Genomic DNA, 23,211 nt, shown 5'->3' with positions numbered 1-23,211 from the left:
TCTTTCATATGTGATTCAATATAAAATCAAATCACACATTTGGGGTCGCATTAATAATAATGATTTGAATATTTTCACGACGGGAGCATTACCGGATGTTTATAAATATAAGCGTATAGTTTCCGGCGGAAGCCGAAGTGCAGTTTCAAAAACAAAAACCTCTATTGCTAAAAATGGACTGGTTTTCTTTAAACAGTAGACGTTTGACGTTTCGATGTTTGAAGTCATTTCGAGGTTAGAAGACGGTCGCTTTTGTGTCTTATTTGAATGTGTAAGTTAGCGTTACTAAGACAAGCCAACAAGCGAATTTAGGACCCTAATCATGTTACAAAATTTCTAGCTTGGGCTCGCTAGTTTGTCTCTAGTATGTTATTCGAAACTATTACTGTATGGTTATTAGGGCATGCTGAGCTATCTTTTTTTTTAATTACAAGGGTCAAGAAAAAAAGACTCGTGTATTTTTTGCCGTTTATTATTACATTCTTCTTGTGTGTGTTGATATCTGCTCAACCAATAGATGTCACCCTATGAACGTTGATGAACCCAGCGTTTCTTGACGATGGCCACATTAGTGGCTTATGAGGATTCCGAGTCCGAGGATGATGCTCTGGATCAGAGAGAAGGAGCTGGATCACAGCAAGAAACAATGGAATATAATTTATTGGCATCGACGCCGAAGCCAGATAGTGCAATGTTGGCATGCCCCCTGAATGTCTCCGGAAAAGACAGCGCTTCTTCACAAAAACAGACCTCTTCTCTGTGTACAACTGGTACGCTTCAGGAAATGTCTATCCTGCTTCCATGCAACGCACCACGTTTCTCTGATAAGCCCAAAAGACCCTGCACTGCCCCGCCCGGTGTCCGACCCTACATTCCCAAAAGGCAAAGACTTCTCACTTCTTCCATAGAAGAAGAGGAGAATCTAACTGGGGGAGTTCACTACAAAAATGTCCAAATTCTCTCATCAGTGTCTCAGAAAGTGAAGCTGCATCTTGCTCAGATGCCTACTCCTGCTGCTGCTGCTGGGATACCCAAGAAGCTTCTTTTGAGGCTTCAAGGCCACCACGGCCCGGTCAACACACTGCAATGGTGTCCAATTCCTCAAAGAAGTCATCTACTGCTGTCTGGCTCCATGGACAAGACCTTTAAGGTATACTCATAATAACATAAGAGAGACTAAAAAATTAAGTGAGTGCTTGTTGTGTCACCAGCGGTAGGTATAGTAGCCAACTCAAGTAAGAGTATAATAGTATGACTCAAGTAAAAATAAACACTGGTACGCTAAATTATAACTTGAGTAAGAATAAGTGTTAGGTAAAAACAAAATTAAATACACTAGCACAATGTAACTGACAAACTGTAAATGTAATCAGAATCAGCTTTATTGGTCAATTGTGTAAAAACACAATCAAAGCTTGTAGGTCAAATAGACAAAGTATGCATGTACAAATTCAGCCGTTTCAGCCACAAGAAATGATATTAAATTAAATGTCTTTGTCTACACGTGAATCACCAGAGGTTTGAAGAGGCGTCCCTGTAGGCTAAAAAGTGGACATTTTTAGCCTGATTGATAGATGACGGTGTATAGCTGTGATTTTTCACAATATGTGAGGTATCATAGATTGAATGTGAGGTCAATTTTGTTTGTCTTTTTGATTGCGGGTCACGCTGAAGAAACGCCATTACTTCTGACATGTAATCATGTTTTTTTTCCTCTTGATTCAGTGAATAATAATAATGAAAGAAGGATTTGTGATGGGACTTTGTTATATTATGAAGCCTTTTACTTTATACTGAACATTTCAGTGATTGGTGGCACGGTGACGCACTAGTTAGTGTTGTCCACACAGTCCTGAGGACTGGGATTCAAATGCCGGCCTCCCCTGTGTGGAGTTTGCACGTTCTCCCCTGTGCCTGCGTGGGTTTTCCCCAGGCACTCCCAATTTCCTTTCACATCCCAAAAACATGCATTCCTTGGAGACTCTAAATTGCTCTTATGTGTGATTTTTAGTATAGTGGTACCTCAGTTTTCGAACTCTGTTTTCGTACAAATCAGCTTTCGAACGAAAATTTCGAGATTTTTTCGCTTTGGATTTCAAATGAAAATCTGTATTGGAACGCCCCGACCAGCTGACCACAATGATTTGTTATTGTGCTTTCAAATGAACTCCCAAAAAAACAGAAATGACGCAACCAGTTGACCCACACACTCCTCTGCACGCGGACGTGTCCCGGTAGTGACTTTTTTTTTCTTCCAACTGAGCAATATTAACCCCCAATCATGGCTTCAATTTTGTAGAACTCCATCACCCTAACAAAGCAGAATGTTGCAGAGCACTGCAAAATTTCAATGACGTTGTTATGAGCCACTTCAGGAAAGTGCTCAAAAGACGGCAGAAGCAGTCTACATTAGATTCTTTCTTTGTTAAAAAGGGGCGAGTCACCCCTACCGAGGACATTTGAAACAGTTGTTTACGTTGCTTTTTTTTTTTGTTCCATTAACCCTACCTCTAGTTGCAAGTAAAATTTTGGTACGTTACATACTTTCTGTGCAAATAAAAACAATTCATTATTGCTTGTTGAAAGTTATTCTGCACTTTTGTTAATTAAAAAAAAAAAAGGTTTACAAGGCTGGGGGCTGAGTTGCTACAGATCCGGCAATGCACTCCCAGCCTAGCATACTCTACTACTAAAGCATACATTTTAAGCAAAAAATAAATATATTTCTTAAATGATTTAGTTATATAGAGTATTTAAACTATACATGTATTTCTACTATGCAGTTTATTATCAAGAAAAGCTAAAAAAAAAAATATTTTTTGGGCATGGAACGCATTATTTCATTTTCCATTCATTGTAATGGGAAAACGCGCTTCGGTTTTCGAACGTTTCAGTTTTTAACTGGCCTTCTGGAATGGATTGCGTTCGAGAACCGAGGCACCACTGTACGTTATTTGTTTCTATGTGCCCTGCGATTGGCTGGCAAACAGTTCAGGGTGTACTCCGCCTCCTGCCTGATGACAGCTGGGATAGGCTCCAGCGCTCCAGTGACCCTTGTGAGGATAAGTGGCTCAGAAAATGGATGGATGGATTTCAATGGGCAGGTACTCAACTTACTCTTCCAGGGAGCATCACTTACCTGATATTCACACACAACTTCCCTGACCTCTCCAGATAGAAACACTGCATGCACCATTTCCTGCGCAATCACATCCCTCGCCATCAGTCCAATGTGTGTCAGCACCCATAGGAATTTGCACCTTCAAACAAGCCCAGCCTCAACACAGAAGGTCTCTTCCACATCGCACCTTGTGGATGACTTGTGTTGGAACAGATGGCGGCCAAATGAGGAAAATGGGCTTTGGTTGTTTTGTATGCAAGTGTGATCGCAGCTGAGGTTAAGAACACCCATATAATGTTTTCCCCTCCTTTTTTGGCTTTCAGGGCTTTGAATCCTCTGAATAATTTATCCCACAGAAGTAGCAATATAGAAGGTCTGTCTCCAAAACTACATTTTGTGAAAATCCTGTGCAGGACATAGTGTGCCTTAACTCTGTGTTAACTTTCTTCAGTGGGAAATCCCTTAAATTCTTTGACATGTACTGTTGCCAATGAGAGGAGTTGGCAACTCACTAAAATTTAGTAACTACGACAACAACAACTACGGTAATTTCATTTCTACCTGTGGCTAAAAAACAAAGCGCATAGAGTCCTTGTCCTTGAAATACTCTGCAATAGGGGTGCTCAATGCGTGTCGATTGCGAGGCAGTTTCGGTCGATCGTGACGGGGTGCCAATAAAGAAAGGAAAAAAAAAAAAAAACAAAAAAAAACAAGACATCAGCCGTTTTTTTAATTTATTTTAAGTTCACTGCGCGTGTGCAAACAACGGCAGTACAGGAAAACACGCTAGTCAGTGAGTTCCCCCCTATTTTAAGCTCTCGTTTAAGAAATCTTAACAAACATTGATTGTGTTTCTCACTGCAGTTGGACGAATCCACTGACATGAGTGACACAGCCCAGGTGTGGATTTTCATTCATATGGTGATTAGTGATCATCAACGTGAACTCAGATAGTTACAAAAAATGTTTAAAGTTAAATATGTTGTGTAGTATTGGCTCATGCAGTTATGCAAGGCACACAAACATACATTTACACATAAAGAATCCTCAATATAGTTTAAAATAAATATGTTTTGCATTTTTGTGGTGGGTAGAGCTTTGTGACTTGGTCATTCTATTTCATCAATGGTCATTCTTAAAAAAAAAAAAAAAACAACTTCAGCCCACCCGTAGATCGTGAGAGGCTGGCTGCTTGAAAAGTAGATCTTGGGGTAAAAAAAAATCTGGGCAACCCTGCTCTACATGGTTGCATCTCATGTCAGTAGCCTTAACAGAGCTACGGTGGCCAAGGCACTCTACTTCTTTTCGTGACAATTTCAGCATGTTGTTCAATCAAAATTTACTGTACCTCAGAACTTCCCTATAATAACAACAGATGGCTCAGTTTTTCCGTTGCTGGGAGTTGGTTGTACGAGTGAGAGTCTAATTAATTGCTTGGTGTTTGGGTCTGAGTCGCCTGAGTCATTTATTGTTTTGCTGTTGTCCAATTCAGTCGCGTTTGGCCGTGTCACGCTCTCTGCAAGTAGACGGGCCGTATTTAAATGATATGAAAATACATTTTAATAGAGGGTTTTTTTTTCTTTTCCAAAGCTGCCCAACAGTATTTGATTACGTCTTCACCTAGCCACGAGGAGGCGATATCAATCTATGTTTCTATTGGTCTGCTGTCATAGAATCAACATCTTTGTAATGTATTATTTGGAGCCTCTGGATGTGCATTTAGGAAAAACTGTCAAGTTTTAACAAGAAAATCCACAAAGTTACTATCAGGCCTTTTCAGACTTATATTAGCAGGTAGAAATTAGCAATTACATTTTCTCATTTGCTGTTAAACAAAGAACAGGAACGTAGCTACTGTCATAACTCTGGCACTAATGAGGAACTTGTATTAAAGCTTACATTTGTTCTTTATTGTTTCTGGCTGAAGAGACCGTACGTGAAGTCCTCACATCTCTTTCTATAGCCGCAGCACTAACTCGTCCTCGGACTCCGCGTAATTAGTCGCCGTCGCCATGGCTACAGCAGGTGTATGGCACCAGTTTTGCTTGATAATAGGAATACTAATTTATTCTTTAATTACCTCAAGCAATTTAGAAAGCAGATTAGCCAATGAGTCATCAGGAAGGATCCGCTGCGAGTCTGAACACTGTCCGGTGAAAAAGAAGAGGATGTAGAAAAAAGAGGAAGAAAACACTAATTGGCACGTCTCACGTTTTGTAAGATTATTGTCAGAGCAATAATTGCTTTATTATGTTGTTTTATTAAGGCTGGGTAACGCTCGTAGAACGGAGTCACTCCGTATAATTTTATGCCTTGTGGTGATATTGTCATCTGATATAGCAGCTTTGAGCCCAACTGCACAGTCGTATCTATGAGTTGGAAAACAAGCCCTTCTGCAATATACATATGCCATCACCATAAACCAATTTCTCTAAAGGCAATGGTTTGAGTAGCATTTTAACATTTTTAGCCGTCAAAGAACTGTTAAAAAAAATGTATGTTAATATTCTCAGTTATCCAGGTCATTACATCCTCAAGACATTATTGAATTGATTGTAGCTGGACTTTTCCGTTTGTTTTAGAAGACTTTTTGCCTTTGAGCTGAGGAGGCTTCATCAGTTTATGCCTCAAGACTTAGTTAATATGCACAAGCCACTGTTTGCATGGGAAAACTCACGTATTTATGCTCCAACTTAGAGGCTTTGCATGGAGAAACTTTAATGATGCATGAGCGGGAAGAAGTCTATAAAGAAACAAATCGACTTCATGCACTCCATTTTCTTCTTTTTTTTCCGGCTTGTCCCATTAGTCCAAGGGGAATCCAGTCTAGCCTCGTCTGTCAGCCTGTCCATTACTACCGCAAACAGGAAGGGGCTCAGCGCGGAACCTTGATGCAGTCCCACCTCCACCTTAAATTCATACATGTCCTGTACTATTCTAACATATTTCTCCACCACACCAGACTTGCGCATGCAGTACCACAGTTCCTCTCTTGGTACTCTGTCACAGGCTTTCTCTTGGTCTACAAGGATACAGTGTAGCTCCTTCTGACCTTCTCTGTACTTTTCCACGGATGATATTGTGATCTGCTGTGAAAGCAGGGAACAGGCGGAAGAACAGTTAGAAAGATGGAGGTACGCACCGGAAAGGAGAGGAATGAAGATTCGACGAAGTAAAACAGAATATATGTGCGTGAATGAGAGGGGCGGAGGAGGAAGAGTGAAGCTCCAGGGAGAAGCGATATCTCAATTGTAGTATCAGTACACTTGCTACCAGTTACTTTTAAAATGAATTTTACTGAAGACTTTTAAAGCATGTATGAGTCTGCCTCCAAGCTCCATTACTGAACTTTGAATGTCTTTAAAGCCAGCCGGTAGTCTCAGATTTTCGGGTTGAGGGTCTTCTGGTTTTTACACAGTTAAAGGATTGTCCATCCTGCTCTCGGTGGAGATAAGCAAAATATGTGACATCGAGTAAATTTACTTAAAATGTACTTTTACAGATTGGCTTTGATTTGACGTTTTCTTTCATTAGTCTTGTCGACCTAATAGCGCTTCAACCGTCATGCATAGCAACCAGGCCAGAGACACCTGTACAACTTTTCCATTTTTGTTTCTATGACCATGATTGGATTTTTCATCGTCATCAGCGGTTCCCTTCTGTGGTGGAATCCCACTTTGCAAGTAAAGCTAGAAAGCCTTGCAGAGTTAAGCCTTCAGATGCTCAAAAGCTGAGGTCTCACTACAGCTGCAAGGTCACAACCTTCTATGTCACGAGCCAATGAACTTGTATTTCTAACAAGTACACGGTACAACTTCTATTACTGAACCATCCCTGAGAAGATCCATTAAGTGTGTGCATTCCTTTCTCTTCAGTCTCCCTCATTGATACAGCGGCAGCCTTTCGAATGCTGTGTGACGCGCGCGATTAATAATGAAACACAGAAACCAAGAGTTGTCTGAAGTGGCCCGTAGAGTTTTCTCTGCGGAGCACCCAGAAAAAAAATCCCTCCCATCGTTAAGGCTCGTACCTCATTTGAGCGGGCACCTGACAAGACCACCCACTCGCTGTCTGGCTGAGCTGCGGTCCGTCAGACTGAAAATCAGAACCGATAAGCAGCAGTAAGTCGAATGAAACGCTCGGAACTGAATTGGCGTGGCTCCTTTTGCCGAAGTGTTGGAACCACAGGGTGAGCACGTCACTGCAATTAAGAAACACAAAAGATCACCGCTTCTGTCATCAATCACTGTCTCCTTTCAAACTCTTTCACCGCCTTTGACGGCTTTTGAAGTCAAACGTCCATGTTAAATGTGAAGGCTGGCAGTGATTTTAAGGACACTTTTCTGCCAGCGACACTTTATTTCCACTTGGCTGTCATATTTTATACCAGTCAGGCATTAGATTGTATTGCTGTACACGGATACACACACACATTTACACACAATAGATGAATGAATGTCTTTAAATTCAACATGTTTATTTAGAATGATTTGTACTGTACTCTGAAACAATCCATTTTATTTGCCGCTTATCCACACGAGGGTCGAGGGGAATGGTGGAGCCTATCCCGGCTATCAACGGGCAGGAGGCGGGGTACACCCTGAACTGGTCGCCAGCCAATTGCAGGGCACATCGAGACAAACAGCCGCACTCAGAATCACACCTAGGGGCAATTTAGAGTGTCCAATTAATGTTGCATGTTTTGGGGATGTGCGAGGAAACTGGAGTGCCCAAAGAAAACCCACGCAGGCATGGGGAGAACATGCAAACTCCGCACAGGCAGGGCCGGGATTGAACCTGCGTCTTCAGAACTGTGAGGCCACCGATTTACTGGCTGGGGCACTGTGCCGCCACTCTAAAATTGTTTCTAAAAAAAAAAAAAAAAAAAAAGCCAGATTTTTGCACTTGCGATTATGTCTTTGCCTGCACTTTTCATAAAAATTGCTAATTTTGACTTCAGTTTACATGTATTGCGAGATATATTTTGGATTGAGTACAGAGAAGTACTTTAGGTTTTGGGAAAAGAAAGTGAAAATAACACAAACTCATTAAAAACATTTTTAGCAGCATCTTTAAGAAAAATGTCATTTTCCAACAGTGTGTTATTTTAGTTGCATCCCAATTTGTGTTTTATATTTCATTCCAAGTAACGAGTCACTTGAAATGTGCGTGAATAACCTTTTATCATAATAATCTTTTCATTCATCTTTTTAATAGTTTTTTAATGAAATTGTCACACATAAAACTAGGCCTGTCGCTATCGAATATATATTCAAAGCAGTAGTGAAGAATCACATAGCAAATTCAACTCAATAAATCAAGCCACTTTTTTGTACTCAAATGAATCACCGCCCAAGTACATTTTAGTTGTATTCAACTTTTCAGTTCAATATATTCACATTTAATATTGAAACGTTTTTGGTTTGGGGACAATATAATTTTTGTGCACAATACATTGCCTTTGGATCATTAGGTTTTTTATTTTCCAATATACAAGCACAGTCTGAATATTGAAACTGACTTACAGTAATATTGAATATACTTTTTAGGAATAAAACCTCTGTGTAGGTTTTTATGACCACTTAAACCTAAAACACTATGAAATTGAAGTGTTGTTCATGATAATGATACATGGAAAACCTGCTGTTTTTACAGGAAGTTTGAGAACCACATCTTTATTACATTGTCATAAATACATGTCATTTTTCCATTGTTTTTTTTTTTTGTGTATTTTTTTAGCTTTTGTCACATAGAAACCCTCAGTCTTTGTCCAAAGTTGATGTACTGTAGTCACGACGTGTTTGCAATGCCTTTCAGGTGTGGGACGCAACCGAGAGTGGACGATGCCTGAGGGTTTACACCTGCCACTCGGAAGCTGTGCGAGATGCACGATGGAGTCCCTGCGGGCGGCGACTTCTTACCGGGTCGTTTGACAACACAGCTGTGGTTACCGACGTGGAGACTGGTGAGCAGCAGGCCGGCCTTACTCCGCATTTACCCCCTGAACTTAGTCAGAATAAGATGACAAAACGTGTTCCCAGTCGTCAGTTGCACACGTTGTGGCTTGTGGGGATTTGATTTAGGCAGGGGGTGTTGCAAATCAGTTCTATCTGCCTTCCCCAGCTGACCTGGAGGCAAAACAGGGTACGCGTTGTACTTGGCGCCAGGCAATTAGAGGGCATGCCTAGGGAAACCACCTTTCACACTGACATTCACACCTTTGGACAATTTCGATTATGCAATTATCCTAGGACATATTTTTGAATTGTAGGAGGAAGCCAAAATACCTGAAGATAGCCCCCGTAATCGCAGGGACAAAATGTAAAACTGTACACAGTAAGGCCATGAGCTGAAATCCCAATTTAGAAATTCCAACACTTATTTTCTATTGGAGGGGTGCTCAATGCGTCGATCGTGATCGAAAGGTCGATTGCGGGACACCGTGCCAAAAAAAACAAAAAAGACAAAAAAAACGTCAGCCGATGTTCTCTCTAAACTGCGCACGTGTGCAATTGTGCAACGCTGATGCAGTCTCTTCGCAGATATTCTGCGTTGCGTGCAAAAAGAAAAAAAAATCCAATGCAAATTGAAATTATAACATATAGCTATTCAGTTTGTGGCATTTTGCAATGTGATTCAATGAGTGAGAGATGAGTGGTTGTTAAATCCAAAGGCATAATCCACATACGTCCTCTAAAAAAATGAAAAGAAGAAGCCACTGGTTTCTTTTAGGCAGCACACGGAACTTTCTCTAACGACGACCGCTGCTCAGCCACACTCTCTTTTTCATAGTTTTTCTTTATACCCCCTACCCCGCTCTTAAAGACATACACTCATAATTCCAAATGTTACAGTACTTACGCAGCCCCTCAATGTGTTTTATAATGACAGCGTCCACCACCGCTGCTTTAGTTAGCAACACAGTCTGGGCAACGTACAGCAAAGACGAGCTAGACATGCTGGTTATGTTTTCTTTCGATATTAATGGGGAAAGTTAAAAAAGAAATGCTGTTGTTTTGAGATGCAATGACTGTCGGAGTATGTGAATAATTGAAGAAAAAGTGTTTAACCTGGACGAGATTTTCTCTTTTCTGAGTGGGGAAAGGTTTGGTCTCAAGCCAAAGAAGAGAGTGCAGGATGAGATGGTGTGTCATTTTAAAATTCCACCTTGGCACAGCCTGATCCAGGATGAAAGCAGAGACAATGCAGTGCACAAAAAGCTAATTCTGTATTTTAAATATAGGAGGCAACATAACCCAGTTGACTAAGAGGATGAGGCGTTGCCCACCCTGAATTGCTCGCTAGCCAATTGCAGAGCATCTATCGACCAAGTACTATTACACGCACTCGAGGGCAGCCTTTTGTCTTGACACAATGTGTGTTTTTGTAATAAGAACGATGTGGTGATGTGGTAGATGTGTTAACAACAAATCTACAGTGGTTCCACAGTGTTTTTTTTAATAATTATTAAATGTAATCGTTTTTCCTAAACTTTGAATCCTCCAGAAGAACAAGAGTCAATTGAAGCCTGTTGTAATTTAAAGTGGTCAATAATGGTTGTGACTTGTGTGAGGTGACATTTTTATTTTGTATTTGTGTACACATGTGTAAACATCATCATTTGTCTTCAGACAAGATTGCTTTTTTTTTTTTTTAAGACATGATGAAAACACTAGTTTGATTACACCACACAGTAATTAGAGTCCTTTTTTTTTTATTGCTGCTCTGCGCTCAATTCCCCGCGCACAGCGGGCAGTATTTTTGTTGTGTGTTCCCGCTCTTTGTTTGATTACTTGGAGCCAAATCCTGTGGACCATTGTGTTGTCACCAGCACTTACATGTGATCGTACAATGCATTTTCAAGGTGACATTTACTAGAGATCAATAGTTTGGTTTGCTTTTGAAGCCTTTAGCGTCCACCCGGCCAGGCGCGCTAGCTTAACAAGCAAATCGGCGTCTTTATATGTCGGGTTGGGGAGATGTTCCCTTTACATATAAGAAATCTGAACCTAAAAACATAATCAGATGTCTGTCTCATTCACAGTGTTGTACTGTAAATAAAAGTGTCTGTCGAATGTGCCAGACGTCGGTTTTGAAGCCCCGGTCGAGGTTGTCCCGCTGGCGTCAACCCTTTGCAGCAATGACGTGCTTTCGTTTGTCCTTCCTCTCTCAGCCTGTTTGTCAATACTGCCAATAGGGCCTTAGGATAATAGCCTGGCCTGCACATTAAGCGCACAGGCCGCTCTGGGGAGGGCATCAATAATTGATACATCACGGCTCCAGCAACCGCCATGGCCTGACAGTGAAGCTTCACAGGCCACAGCCGTAAACAAATGTTTATTTTTATCGTCTCCAGCTCTTGTCAGAGCTGTTTACACAACACCGTTTTGAAACTGTCAACTGAAAATCTTATTTTAGTATTTGATCAGCCAAGGTTGTAAGATTGGTAGCCTATATCATGTAAATCAATGTTGTGCACTCTGTCTGATTGGTAAAGCAAACTTGTCCTGACTATATTTTTGTAACATTTAAAGGATCAAGGTACAGTGCTCCTGCTATCCATCCAGGTAAGGCATAGAGCCCCAGTCTTAAATAATATTTAACCAGTCACTCACATTTGAAAAATGTACGGGTGTGGGCAGTCATGCCCGCAGATATAAAGTTGCGGGTGTGTGTTCTGTTTGTAATTATGAGTGTACCCCTTTAAGAGCGGTGGGGGGCGGTGTCAGCCAAACTAGGAAGTAGAAGTAGGCTGAGCATCAGCTCGTTGTGACCGTGTGACATCAGGCTGTGGTTCACTGCGCTGGATCGGATTTCATGAGAGTGTGCGACAAGTGCGCAATTGCGCAATGGCGCAGCTTAGAGGGGATATTGGTCAAGACTACACAAAATAAGCGACATCTTTCAATATCTATGTATTTCTACTCATAACAAATTTTACGCGCGTGATTTTTCATGCTCGACTGTGCAGATTTGTGAGTGCGATGCCGCCCGCCGACGCACTGTGACTGGTTTAACGTAGGTCAGTGATAGACTACTACATCTGGTTCTGACTTGCACACAAATTCATGTTATGCATATTATCGTTGAACATTTTTACCCTTTCTTGTCCCTACATAACACTTAAAATTCTTGTAGTTTTTGTTTAAGTGCACCCTAAACCCACCAGGCATCATCCTGACGTGCCATCCCATTTTTTTACGGTTGACATGCCGTTCATTTTCCTACACTTTCATATTAAAATGCTTTTATGGAAGCCGAGCGTTTTGTTTGTTTCAAACGGCGGTTGCTCGCACGTCGGCACGCTAAATGAAGCCAATTCAATTTAACTGCATATCAGTGAGGGACTAGGTGATTCCGGCCCTGTTTCTGCACAATTGCAGTGTAATTGGATGTGGCTAAAATCCAGGCTTTGACTCTTTCTAGCGCTATAGCTAATCCGACCGCGGCGGCGACCCAAGCGGCACACGTAATTGGCCCGCTGTTCATTAAAAAAAATTGCTACAGTAATAGTAAGGCTTTTCTGTTCAGTTATCAGATTTAAAATGCATCTCCTGGCACATATGTGGAATAATGTAGCTGCTTTTTCCGCATTTAATTGTGAAGCTCTCAGAATTTAGTTTGGCTTTCAGTCAAGAGTTGTTTGTTCTTTAGTAAGCACTGAGATTCAAGTAAACCTTCTCACCCCCACCCTGAACCACAATGAAATGTGACCCCTTCCTTGTGAATGCACTTATCGAGGAACCACGTTTTCCTCAGCCGTCTTCACACTTGTTCCTGTACCCAATTTCATCTACGGAAACGCGTTTCCACCCCTAGTCTGGCGCAGGCGGGCTTTCACACCGGCAATAGAGGGAATATAGAGAGGGAGGACAGGTTAAGAGGCCCAGTTCGCACAAGGGAAAGAAACACGAAAAAGAAATGGGAAGATGCAGTGAAAAAGAGAGAAAGTGAGAGTTGTAGTGTAAGAAATGAGTTTTTTTCCGCAGGCCACTAGAGTGAAGTGGCAGCTGTTGAGCTGCACCTTGGACGTACGTGCTGGGCAGAGATTGACTGAGGGAAATATGCCAGCGCTCCCCGACTGCCTCGTCTCACGGCGCGTGCTTGTACGTGCGTGCCTCGCTGACTCCTCCGTGACTCCAGCCTCTGTGCTGCCCGGTTTTCTCATTCTTTCTCTGCCTAAAATCTTGAAAAACCTCATTTGTTTGGATTCATTCAACAATCAAATTAATCCTTTCCAGGGTCAAATTGATTTTTGTCATACAACCTTCGTGAAATGTTTTAAATAACATTTTGGCGTTCTCAACTGTCATACATGTATAAAGTAATCTAAAATAAAATAATAGTCGCTTCAACTGTGTTGCACTTAGCAGTCAGCACAAAGATGCGCAATAGCTTGCCTTTTGTATCATTTTTGTCTCTATGATCGTCAACATACTTTGTATCTGAGAATGAAGACTGCTATGAATAAAAAACACTCATGGCAAACACAATCAGTTCAATCCCAGCCCTCCCTGTGTGGAGTTTGCATGTTCTCCCCGTGCCTGCGTGGGTTTTCTGCGGGTACTCCGGTTTCCTCCCACATCCCAAAAACATGCAACATTAATTGGACACTCTAAATTGCCCCAAGGTGTGATTGTGAGTGCGACTGTTTGTCTCGATGTGCCCTGCGATTGGCTGGCAACTAATTCAGGGTGTACCCCGCCTCCTGTCTCATTGACAGCTGGCTCCAGCTCTCCCGCGACCCTTGTGAGGATAAGCGGCTAAGAAAATGGATGGGTAGATGGATAAACCCTTGTATAAGTTAAAAGCCATAACGTATGCAGTACTGAAGGAGAACTAAATCCAAATTTTGGAAAGGGTACGAAGCTATCCTGTGTACCATAACTAGTCAAAACACAGGAGGCTATTTTAATTAATTTTGTATTTGTGGGGTAAGAAATAAACTGAATAATTCAGCATAAAATGAGAGCAATGTTTGGCAAAATTGTCATCATTTACAGATCGGAAGTGGTGCAACTAACATTCTATGTGCTCATACAGTGGGTGGTTGAGCTGCATGAGTTGACAGATTTTTAAAGTGATCTATTTTAATTGTTTCCGTCTATACCAGTTTACTCCACGGCTGAGATGGAAATCATGCGGTAGCCATCAGAGGAAATGTAGCGGAGAGGAAAAGGGTTCTATCTCAACTTGCATCCATCCATTTTTAATGTTGCGTATTATGTTAACGGTTACTTGTTGATGAGGAAGAGATCTGCTGAAAGGAATCCTGATCAGCTTACGACTCTCTAAGTACATTTAGGATGTTGTTTTGACCAAAGTTTATTATGTGGTTTTGTACATGTGATGAAATCAAATGCGTTGCCTGACATTGATGAATATTGTTTTTTTTTTTTTTCCTGTGTGTGTATGTGTGTGTGAATAAAGTAGGCAGGAATTGCTGAGCATAGAATGAAAAGACTTTTCAGAAGAAAATTGCTGCCTCCATTAGCAAGTAGATGAAATGTTTTAAACATACTTTTTTTTTTTTAGAATAAATTCTTTTTAGATTTAATGGACCAGCTGCTGATAAAAGAAATTATGCACATTTAATTGATAACAGTTCTAGCATCTTAAGTTTAGTTCACCATATCAGCTTTGCAATTTAAAACTGCTTGTGTAGGATTGTGTACAAGAAATCTCAAGTTATGAAGGAAGGGTCATGGCTTTTAAGACCCAAAGCATCTTCCACTTTCTCTCGTTCATAACAATTGATTTATTCTTCATTTGCACACATTTGGACTGGATTGTAGTAAACAATGTCACTGGATGGTCATAGCCTTGAGTGGTACACACGCAGGGACAATCCATTCAACATTTACTCCAAATACCAGAGGCGAAGCATGTGTGCATGTTGACCTACTTTGTCCGTGGATCATTTTACAATAAATGCCTGGTTGCTCGACACAGTTTGAGGCTAATAATGCTACTATGAGATGAATGAGTTGTATCCTGCTGAGCTCAGCTGGCTGACAAAGACCCAGAAATGTGCTTTGATTAGAGATCAAACGTACCCAATTGTGATTTGTGCTGGTCAACAAACGTATAACGTAATTTCCGGCCTACACAGCGCAGCAGATTATAAGACTCATCCAGTACATTTGTAAAGGAAGTACCATTTGGTACATAGATGAGCCACACCTGTGTAAAAGCCGCATGTGCCCACACTGAAATGCACATTGAAGCACGATATATTTACAAAGACAGTACACAGAGTTTTAATACCTTAGCTTAGCTTAACATAGCAACTACACGGTAGCGAGAAGATGGCTGGTTTAAAAAAAACAACAACAAAAAAAAACATATGGGTTAAAAAAAAAAAAACAGCCCCGGCTGCTACACAGTAGCAGCACGGTAGCACAGCACTAACAGAACCAGTTAAAAAAAACAAACAAAAAAAACATAGCTAAATCACTGAGACGCGGCAGTAAAATAGTAGAAACACGCTAGCGCTAACAGGGCCAGTTAAAAAAAATATACCAGTAAAAATCACTGACACGCGGTGTAACACAGCAGCAACACGCTAGCACAGTGCTAACGCTAGCGCCGCGCTAACAGTGCCGGTCCGGAAAAAAAAACATGTCGGTAAATGTCACTTCCTCGGCACATATATTCCACAGGTCACAATCTTACCTTTGTCGCTCGAGTGCCCCCTTGCGGCTATTGGAAAAAATGCACAAATTAGCCGCATCACCGCATAAGCCACATGGTTGAAAGCATGTGGAAAAAAAGTCGCGGTTTATAGGCCGGAAATTACGGTAGTAGGAAACAGTACAAATGTTACTTGACTCTTGTCAAACTAAACTTGACTAACATTGTGGATATGTCATGCTTTGATAAAGTTACCTGTGCATTGCACCACAAAATAGAATGTTGTATAGTTAATTACATAACGTTGTGCAGTTTTACACTACTAGAAATTACAATCACAGTAATAAGCATTAATAAATGGAAGCATAGATACAAAAGGTTTTGTTGAAATAACTAATTGGTTGTCATATTTGTCGCCTTGTTAAACCCTACTAATATGTGTCAAACCTGTTGTGACAGCATTGTGTTCCGTCAACGTGGCAGAATAGCCGTTCCGTCCCCGCCAACTCCCACTCTCCCCTCGTCCACACCGTCCCAACGGTCCTTCCGCAGCGCCACATTCCCTCACCATGTCATCGCTGTACTCTGTGATCACTTGCAATGACTTATCGCCCCCTTTTGAGATAATTGATCTTTTCTTAATTAAAACACGACGCGTCGCTCTTCATTGCGACGAGGCTGCTGACGCGAACATATGAGTTTTCAATCTCCATGCGCAATCTGTGGCTAAAATGATTATGATGGAAGCAAGCGAGCGCCGCAAGTCCGCCTGTGAATAGCTTTGGATCGATTCAATCAAATTTTGCAGTGCACTGCATAGTCTTCCATTAAAACGAACAATGGACTGTCCTCTCTGTAGTTTATAAGATGTGTTCTCCTTTTGTGAAGTCTTGATAGCAATACCCCGGAACAAGGATGTCATGACTTGAGTTTTGGTTTATAGGTTCTCCATTGTTTGTTTGTTTGTTTGTTTGAATTTAATGAGGAGTCTTTGAGGCCTGAGGTGTACTGCTTTGCATAGCCTTTGACGGGGTGCTGCCTCAAATTTTGGACTCCATCACCAGGCAAAAATAACAAATACTATTCGCAAGCTTTTGGGCGTAATTATGAACATGGTCCAATTTTAATGTCACAAAGTCATGGTTATGTGAATGGACCTTTCCGACTGGCGATCTTCAGCTCCGCCCCCCTTGGCAACAGTTGCCATCTCCCACAATCATCCAAAATGGCGACTGGACAGAACAGGTTTGAAGTGGATTCTTTGTTGCGTATTCCCGGTAACATTGCGGTATGTTTGTTGCCAAATACGCCAGACTTGTCCAGGAGAGTTCTACAGAGAGGTCTCAACTATTTCACGCAAGGATATGTACACGGAATTAAGATTTTGGACGGAGCAGGACGCAATGTTTGACGCCTCACAAACTTCATATTAAAATCCAACAGGATAAAATAGTGGAATTGTACTGCACATGTACAGCAGGGTGAGTATTTTTTACTTTGAAAGATCACGAGTAATATTATTTAGAAGTGAGTGGGTGTATTCATTTGACTTGGTTTGTAATGGAACCCAGTACTCTGTCTTAAAAGTCTGATGTGATACAAATGGGCAAATAAACATTTCTCTTGCATGACATGGCGTGTTTACGTATCACTAACCCGACTCTTCGGCATAAAACATGACACACTTCATTCTGCAGGTAAGTGATACGCTAACAAAGTGAAAGTTGTCCTCCTGCAATGTATAAAGTACTGATAATAATGAAATCAAATTCAGAGAAGATATTTCTCCCTCACTTACCTTCAAACATACAGCCTTGTGTTTGTTGATATTGTCTACACGTAGTTTTGTGTGCGCTCTTCCGCGAGCTTTAATCCATTGTAGACACTTCGTCAATTGTGTTTTAGGCTTTGGAAAATGAATCAATCGGGCCCGTTGTAACCTAGCCGGATATCTTTCATCAGAATTGCACGTTCCCCAAGCGCATCTGAGGACCATTTTTTTTCGTGACATTAACTTTTCCAAGCGCACGCTACTGACAACCAGCATTGCTTGTGGGACAATACGGCGAGAGGGGCGTGTCAAGCCAGGGGTTAATACAATGCGGCTATCTGATTGGCTATTATTGTACGAATGATTGACAGGTCGGAAAGGTCCATTCTTGATGCACAACAGACAAAAGATGAAGAAGATAATTTGTACAGTTTATACCCTACTCGTGACAAGCGATGGCCACAGCTCGTCTTCCAATTCAGGGAAATATTCATGGGGGCGCAGATGGCGTAATTGCGCACCAGCCGGACTTCTGTTATGGCAGCATGTGTGCAGTTCCATCGCAGGATGCTAGTGTGAATGTAGAATTTTACAACCTCGGGATCATTCGACTTCAGTGATTCCACTGTACTCTCGTTCACTAATTTCTAATGGACCCTTGATATCTCTGCTTTTTCCGACTCTACTACTAGTTTCCGTGGCAACTTGGGAGAGACAACTCTGCTGTGAGGGCTTGGAGAATGGCAGTAAAAGGAAGTCAGTCCCAAAGCAGCATAATAAGCGTTAATTGTGTAATTATACACGTGTAATATAATAATTGTAACTGCTGCTTGCCCCTGTACAAAATGACCACCTTAACATTGACATTGAAATGAAGTGAAGCCATTGCTGAAGTTTAAGCTTAAACATTTTTGACAGTCATTTTGATTGCTTCTTAAAGTCATCGGGCATTTAATTTAAGAGAAATATTGAAGGAACTTTTTTCCTCAACCTTGAGGAGTTCTGAATGGCTTGGAAGTAGTTTTGAAGCCTCTTTAGTTGCCACAACTTTTATGTTCAAAAGCTGACACGGTAATAATTCTACTTTGACTCTATCCTGTATAATTCAAGACAGCCCCTGCTGATCAGAGACGTAAAGATATATTATTAAAGAAAGACCATTGATCTTATCTTTCCTCTCTTCTGTTTTTTGTGCGTGCAGGCCATGCCATCGTCAAAGCGGACAACCGGTTCAAGTTGATGTGTGCAGTCTCGCATCCCGCAAACCCGGAGGTGTTTCTCTGCGGAGGTTACAGTTCGATGGTCAATGCCTGGGACTCTCGCTGCTGCAAGGTCAAACAGATTAACTTCCTTACTGCGTATCTATCATCTTTATGATATCCGCTACACCCGCTGCGCGTTGACCTTTCTAAATCAGAGACAGGCAGGATCTGAACACATCCTGCACACTGGATGATGACGTGTGCATACCTCAATAAAGGGTCTCATCCACACGTACATCCCACTAAAAGTGCACGGTATCTCACTAATTGTTCGAGTGAAAGTGTACCCTGGTAATGTCATTAAGCTTAATGGACTGTATTGTATGAGAAAACTGGGGCGGTTACAATATGAATGCTTACCTTTTAATATAGCGGCCCACAGCGAATTGAATCGTTTCCACTGCAGGTGTTCGGCTTTAATGCCCGTTCAGCAGCTGCAGTTAGGTGTCGTTGGAAACTGCAGATGAGGCCTGCGACCCCGGTGGACAGGTGGTCCTTTCTCGGCCCATTACATTGTCGTCGTAGTAGTACAGTAGTTGGAAGTCGAATGAACCATTGCCGCTACCTGCTTTCCTCGGGGCTCTGTGGCGAGCTATATACTCAACTGTGAAGAGTACTCGGTATTTATTAGAGGTGAGCAAAATTGAAGTCTCACCAGATTAGGTTTGATAAATTTATTTTGTCCAAATACTTTTTTCTTTCCGTTAAGAGGAAATCTCTTAACTTGCTGACAGTTTCGGCTGTTAGTCCTGGCTTCATTATTTGTCTGAATAAAATAACTCCAATATATACCTGTATATATTAAAAATTATTAAATTTAATTAATTAATTAAATATTATGTGCCCTGCGATTATATTAAAAAGTATAAAATTGTGTTATTTAAATATTATGTGAGTATATTAACAATTATTAAAGTAAATTTAATGAATTAATTAAATATTATGTGCCCTGCGAATGGATGGCAACCAGTTCAGGGTGTACCCTGTACCCTGCCTCCTGCCCGTTGACAGCTGGGATAGGCTCCAGCACGCTCCGCGACGCTTGTGAGGATAAGCAGCTAAAAAAATGAATGGATTAATTAATATTAAAAAAGAAGACAACAAATTTGTTCTAAACTTCTCACAGGATTAGCTGAGCTCTCGTGTGAACTTGTTTTGTTTTGTGACATGTTTAAAGTCAAATTGTACTATCTTTGGTACAGAAGGCTTTGGAATTTGTATCAAAAAATACAAAACACCTATGAAGTTAACCCTTTATAAGCTGAAGTCTTACAAATCTTCAAAATTTCCCCATATTTACTATGCATAGTTACTTGCAGAGAATACAAGACGTTTAATTGTGAAGCATTTATTTGTTCAAGTGGAAAACGGACTTGGTGGTTAATTGAGGCGCAGAATCTATAGGAGCCACATAAATATGGTATATTGTTATGATATCTCTGAATGGTTTGATTCTTCTACTAAATAAAGTATTGTTTCCCCTTCGCAGACTTTGCAGTGTGATATTGATCTTGCTCTTTAATAATTTTTTTTTTTTTTTTTGCTAACTATCATTTTGATCCCCCGTTAGGTGGTCAAAGTGTACAAAGCAGCGATCCAGCAGACGTTAGATATTCTCTTTCTGAGAGGCGGCCTCGACGTCATCACAAGCTCCGACTGTGTCAGCAGGGACTCTGCAGACCGCACACTGATTGCCTGGGACTTCCACACCGCGGCCAAGGTCTCCAACCAGATCTACCACGTAAGTCTGTGACTAAGAAGCGATAAGTGTTGTATAAACGGGATGAGCCATGAGGAACAGGCCGAGGAACGCCTGGGGATCGGCCCGGAAGAGGCAGACGATGTTTTTTGGGAGAGGGACCTTTGTTAAGGAGAGGAAAAAGATGGAGTGAAATTAAAAGCACTATTTTGTTTCCCTTCTAATTTCAAGGAGCGCTACACATGTCCCAGCCTGGCTCTCCACCCAAAGGAGGATTGCTTTGTAGCCCAGACAAACGGTGACTACGTGGCCGTGTTCTCGTCCCAGCGGCCCTATAGGATGAACAAGAGGCGACGTTTCGAAGGACACAAGGTCAGGAATGGCACTGGCCTCGGGGGAGGCTTAGCATTCACGCAGCGGAGGCATTCAAACAGCTCAATAGTGGGGGGAAAAAAAGCAGTTGTTGGATGTATAGACATGCAATTAAAAAGGTGCAAAGGAAGTGTCATGTCAGGAAAAACAACACATCGCCTGCGGGAGGTTATCTTTTCAATACGCTCTGCAAAACAAAAACACAGCAATTTGATATTTTTACATGTGCACTAGTTGTGGATAATCGATGAACTCACATGCAATGTGTATAAACATCCTTTACGTTGGGATGAAATTTTTTTTCAAAATTTTGGCATATTTGCTAAACATTGAACATTAAATATATTTTTTTTGTAGTGTATTGAATTAAATATAGGATAAACATGATTTACAAATCATTGTACTCTGCCGTTGTTTAACTCAATGTCAATTTGTCATCCTGTATTTTTATTTTTTTGTTTAGACCAGGAGTGTTCTATGCGCCAATCGCGTTGGACCGGTCGATCGGGAGGCAGTCTTGGTCGACCGTGGGACGGCGTGGCAAAAAAAAAAAAAAAAAAAAAAAAAAAAGACGCCAGCCAATGTTCCCTCTAAACTGCGCGCCTGCGCAATTGTGTACCGCTGATGCAGTCTCTTCTCAGATATCCTGCGTTGCGCGCAAAAAAAATCCAATGCAAATTGAAAGTATAACACAGCTATTCAGTTTGTGGCATTTTGCAATGTGATTCAATGTGTGAGGGATGACTGGCTGTGACATCCAATGGCACAAGAAGCCACTGGTTTCTTTTAGGCAGCACACGAAACTTTCTCTTACAACGACTGCTGCTCCAACACACTCTCGTTTTCCTAGTTTACCTTACACCCCCTTCCCCGCTCTTAAAGACGTACACTCATAATTACAAATGTTGCAGTACATACGCAGCCCATCAATGTGTTTTATAATGACAGCGTGCACCACCGCTGCTTTAGTTAGCAACCCAGTCTGAGCAACGTAGAGCAAAGACGAGCTAGACATGCTGCTTATGTTTACTTTCGATATTAATGGGGGAAGTTATAAAAGAAATGCTGTTGTTTTCAGATGCAATGACTTTCGAATTATGTGACTAATCGAAGAAAAAGTGGTTGAAGTGGACGAGATTTTGCCTTTTCCGAGAGGGAAAGGTCTGGTCTGAAGCCAAAGTATAAAGTGCAGGATGACATGGTGTGTAATTTTAAAATTCCACCTTGCCACAGCCTTATCCAGGTTGAAAGCACAGACACTACAGTGCACAAAAATCAAATTCTCTATTTTCAATATAGGAGATAACATAACATTAACCTTAAAACGGTTTGGGAGCATCATCATCATCATCCTCCCCGTCGTCAGTAGCTTGCGAGAGGCTGGCTGGTTAGTAGATCTTGGGGTAAAAAAGTCTGGCCACCCCTGATTTAGACCTAAATTCTTCAAATTGTGAGATAACAGATTTCCATTGTGACAGTGACAATGAGGTTATATTTTATTCTCCTCTCCCAGCACCACCGTATTAAAGTTGATATTGGATTGGACCGAAGCCAATAAAGTGATCAGCATATTTTAAAATGTAGCACAGCGCGGCCAAAAGAGGAACCATAATATGACTATTGCCTCTCTTAGGTCGAGGGATATGCGGTGCAGTGCGAGTTCTCTCAGGACGGCGCTATTTTAGCTTCTGGCAGCTCCACCGGCTCAGCCCACTTCTACGACTACAACAACGCTCGGCCGCTCTACTCCCTGCAAGCGCACGGCCAGCCGTGCCTGCGCGTGTCCCAGCATCCCGTCCTGCCGGCCACCGCCGCCACTTGTGACTGGGCCGGTGAGATTAAGGTCTGGCACTGAGGATCGTGACAAAAAAGGAACTTAAATGTCGAGGTGGCGAAGTTTAGGAGTGTAACTGGATCTCCGGGGCACACAAAAACGGCATCAGCACTCCTCCAAGTCACTATATTTAAAAGCAAAATTCTCTTTGTGTCTTGATGTGTCTTTGTTCTCAGCAGTTCTGATGTGACATTTCCCTCAACATCTCAGCCCAGGCGAGACTAAAGTAAAAACGAATCGCTCACATCTGTCAGCGCTTGTCAGCTTTGTCCAAAAAAAAATTCCGCCCGTCAAGAAAAGAATAACGACATGCATGCGCTTGTGATCCTTATCTTTGAATTGAAGAGTCCTTAAAATGCACATTTCAATACAGAATGCAACCTTCTATGCTCTTGTTGAAGTTTTCTAGTCCTTCATATTTTTGTTTTTGTTTGAGAAAACAAAGTCAGGACAATATAAATAAAAATACAATGCAACTTCAAAATCTGCAATTCGAGAAAAAATGCCACAAACCCATCG

The 23,211-nt window shown here is 41.5% G+C and overlaps 2 protein-coding genes across 3 annotated transcripts in view; one reads left to right on the top strand and one right to left on the bottom strand.

The window, feature by feature from the left end:
• LOC133513012 (tryptophan--tRNA ligase, cytoplasmic-like) overlaps positions 1-23,211 on the bottom strand; it is a 78,331-nt gene that overhangs the window by 6,921 nt on the left and 48,199 nt on the right. The window lies entirely within an intron of this gene.
• On the top strand, positions 130-23,079 carry wdr25 (WD repeat domain 25). 2 transcript variants are annotated; one of them, XM_061843219.1, is made up of 7 exons: positions 130-234; positions 518-1,150; positions 8,939-9,086; positions 18,727-18,857; positions 20,358-20,528; positions 20,718-20,858; positions 22,492-23,079. In XM_061843219.1, exons 2-7 carry the CDS (start codon positions 560-562, stop codon positions 22,711-22,713), a joined length of 1,404 nt encoding a protein of 467 aa, XP_061699203.1. In that variant the 5' UTR covers positions 130-234; positions 518-559; the 3' UTR covers positions 22,714-23,079. The 2 variants fall into 2 exon arrangements, with proteins under 2 accessions (XP_061699203.1, XP_061699204.1); XM_061843220.1 differs by having other exon boundaries at positions 133-271.

This window comes from Syngnathoides biaculeatus, chromosome 15, assembly GCF_019802595.1.
Source record: "Syngnathoides biaculeatus isolate LvHL_M chromosome 15, ASM1980259v1, whole genome shotgun sequence".
Lineage (NCBI taxonomy): Eukaryota > Metazoa > Chordata > Actinopteri > Syngnathiformes > Syngnathidae > Syngnathoides > Syngnathoides biaculeatus.
This window is presented reverse-complemented; position numbering and strand designations above follow the sequence as displayed.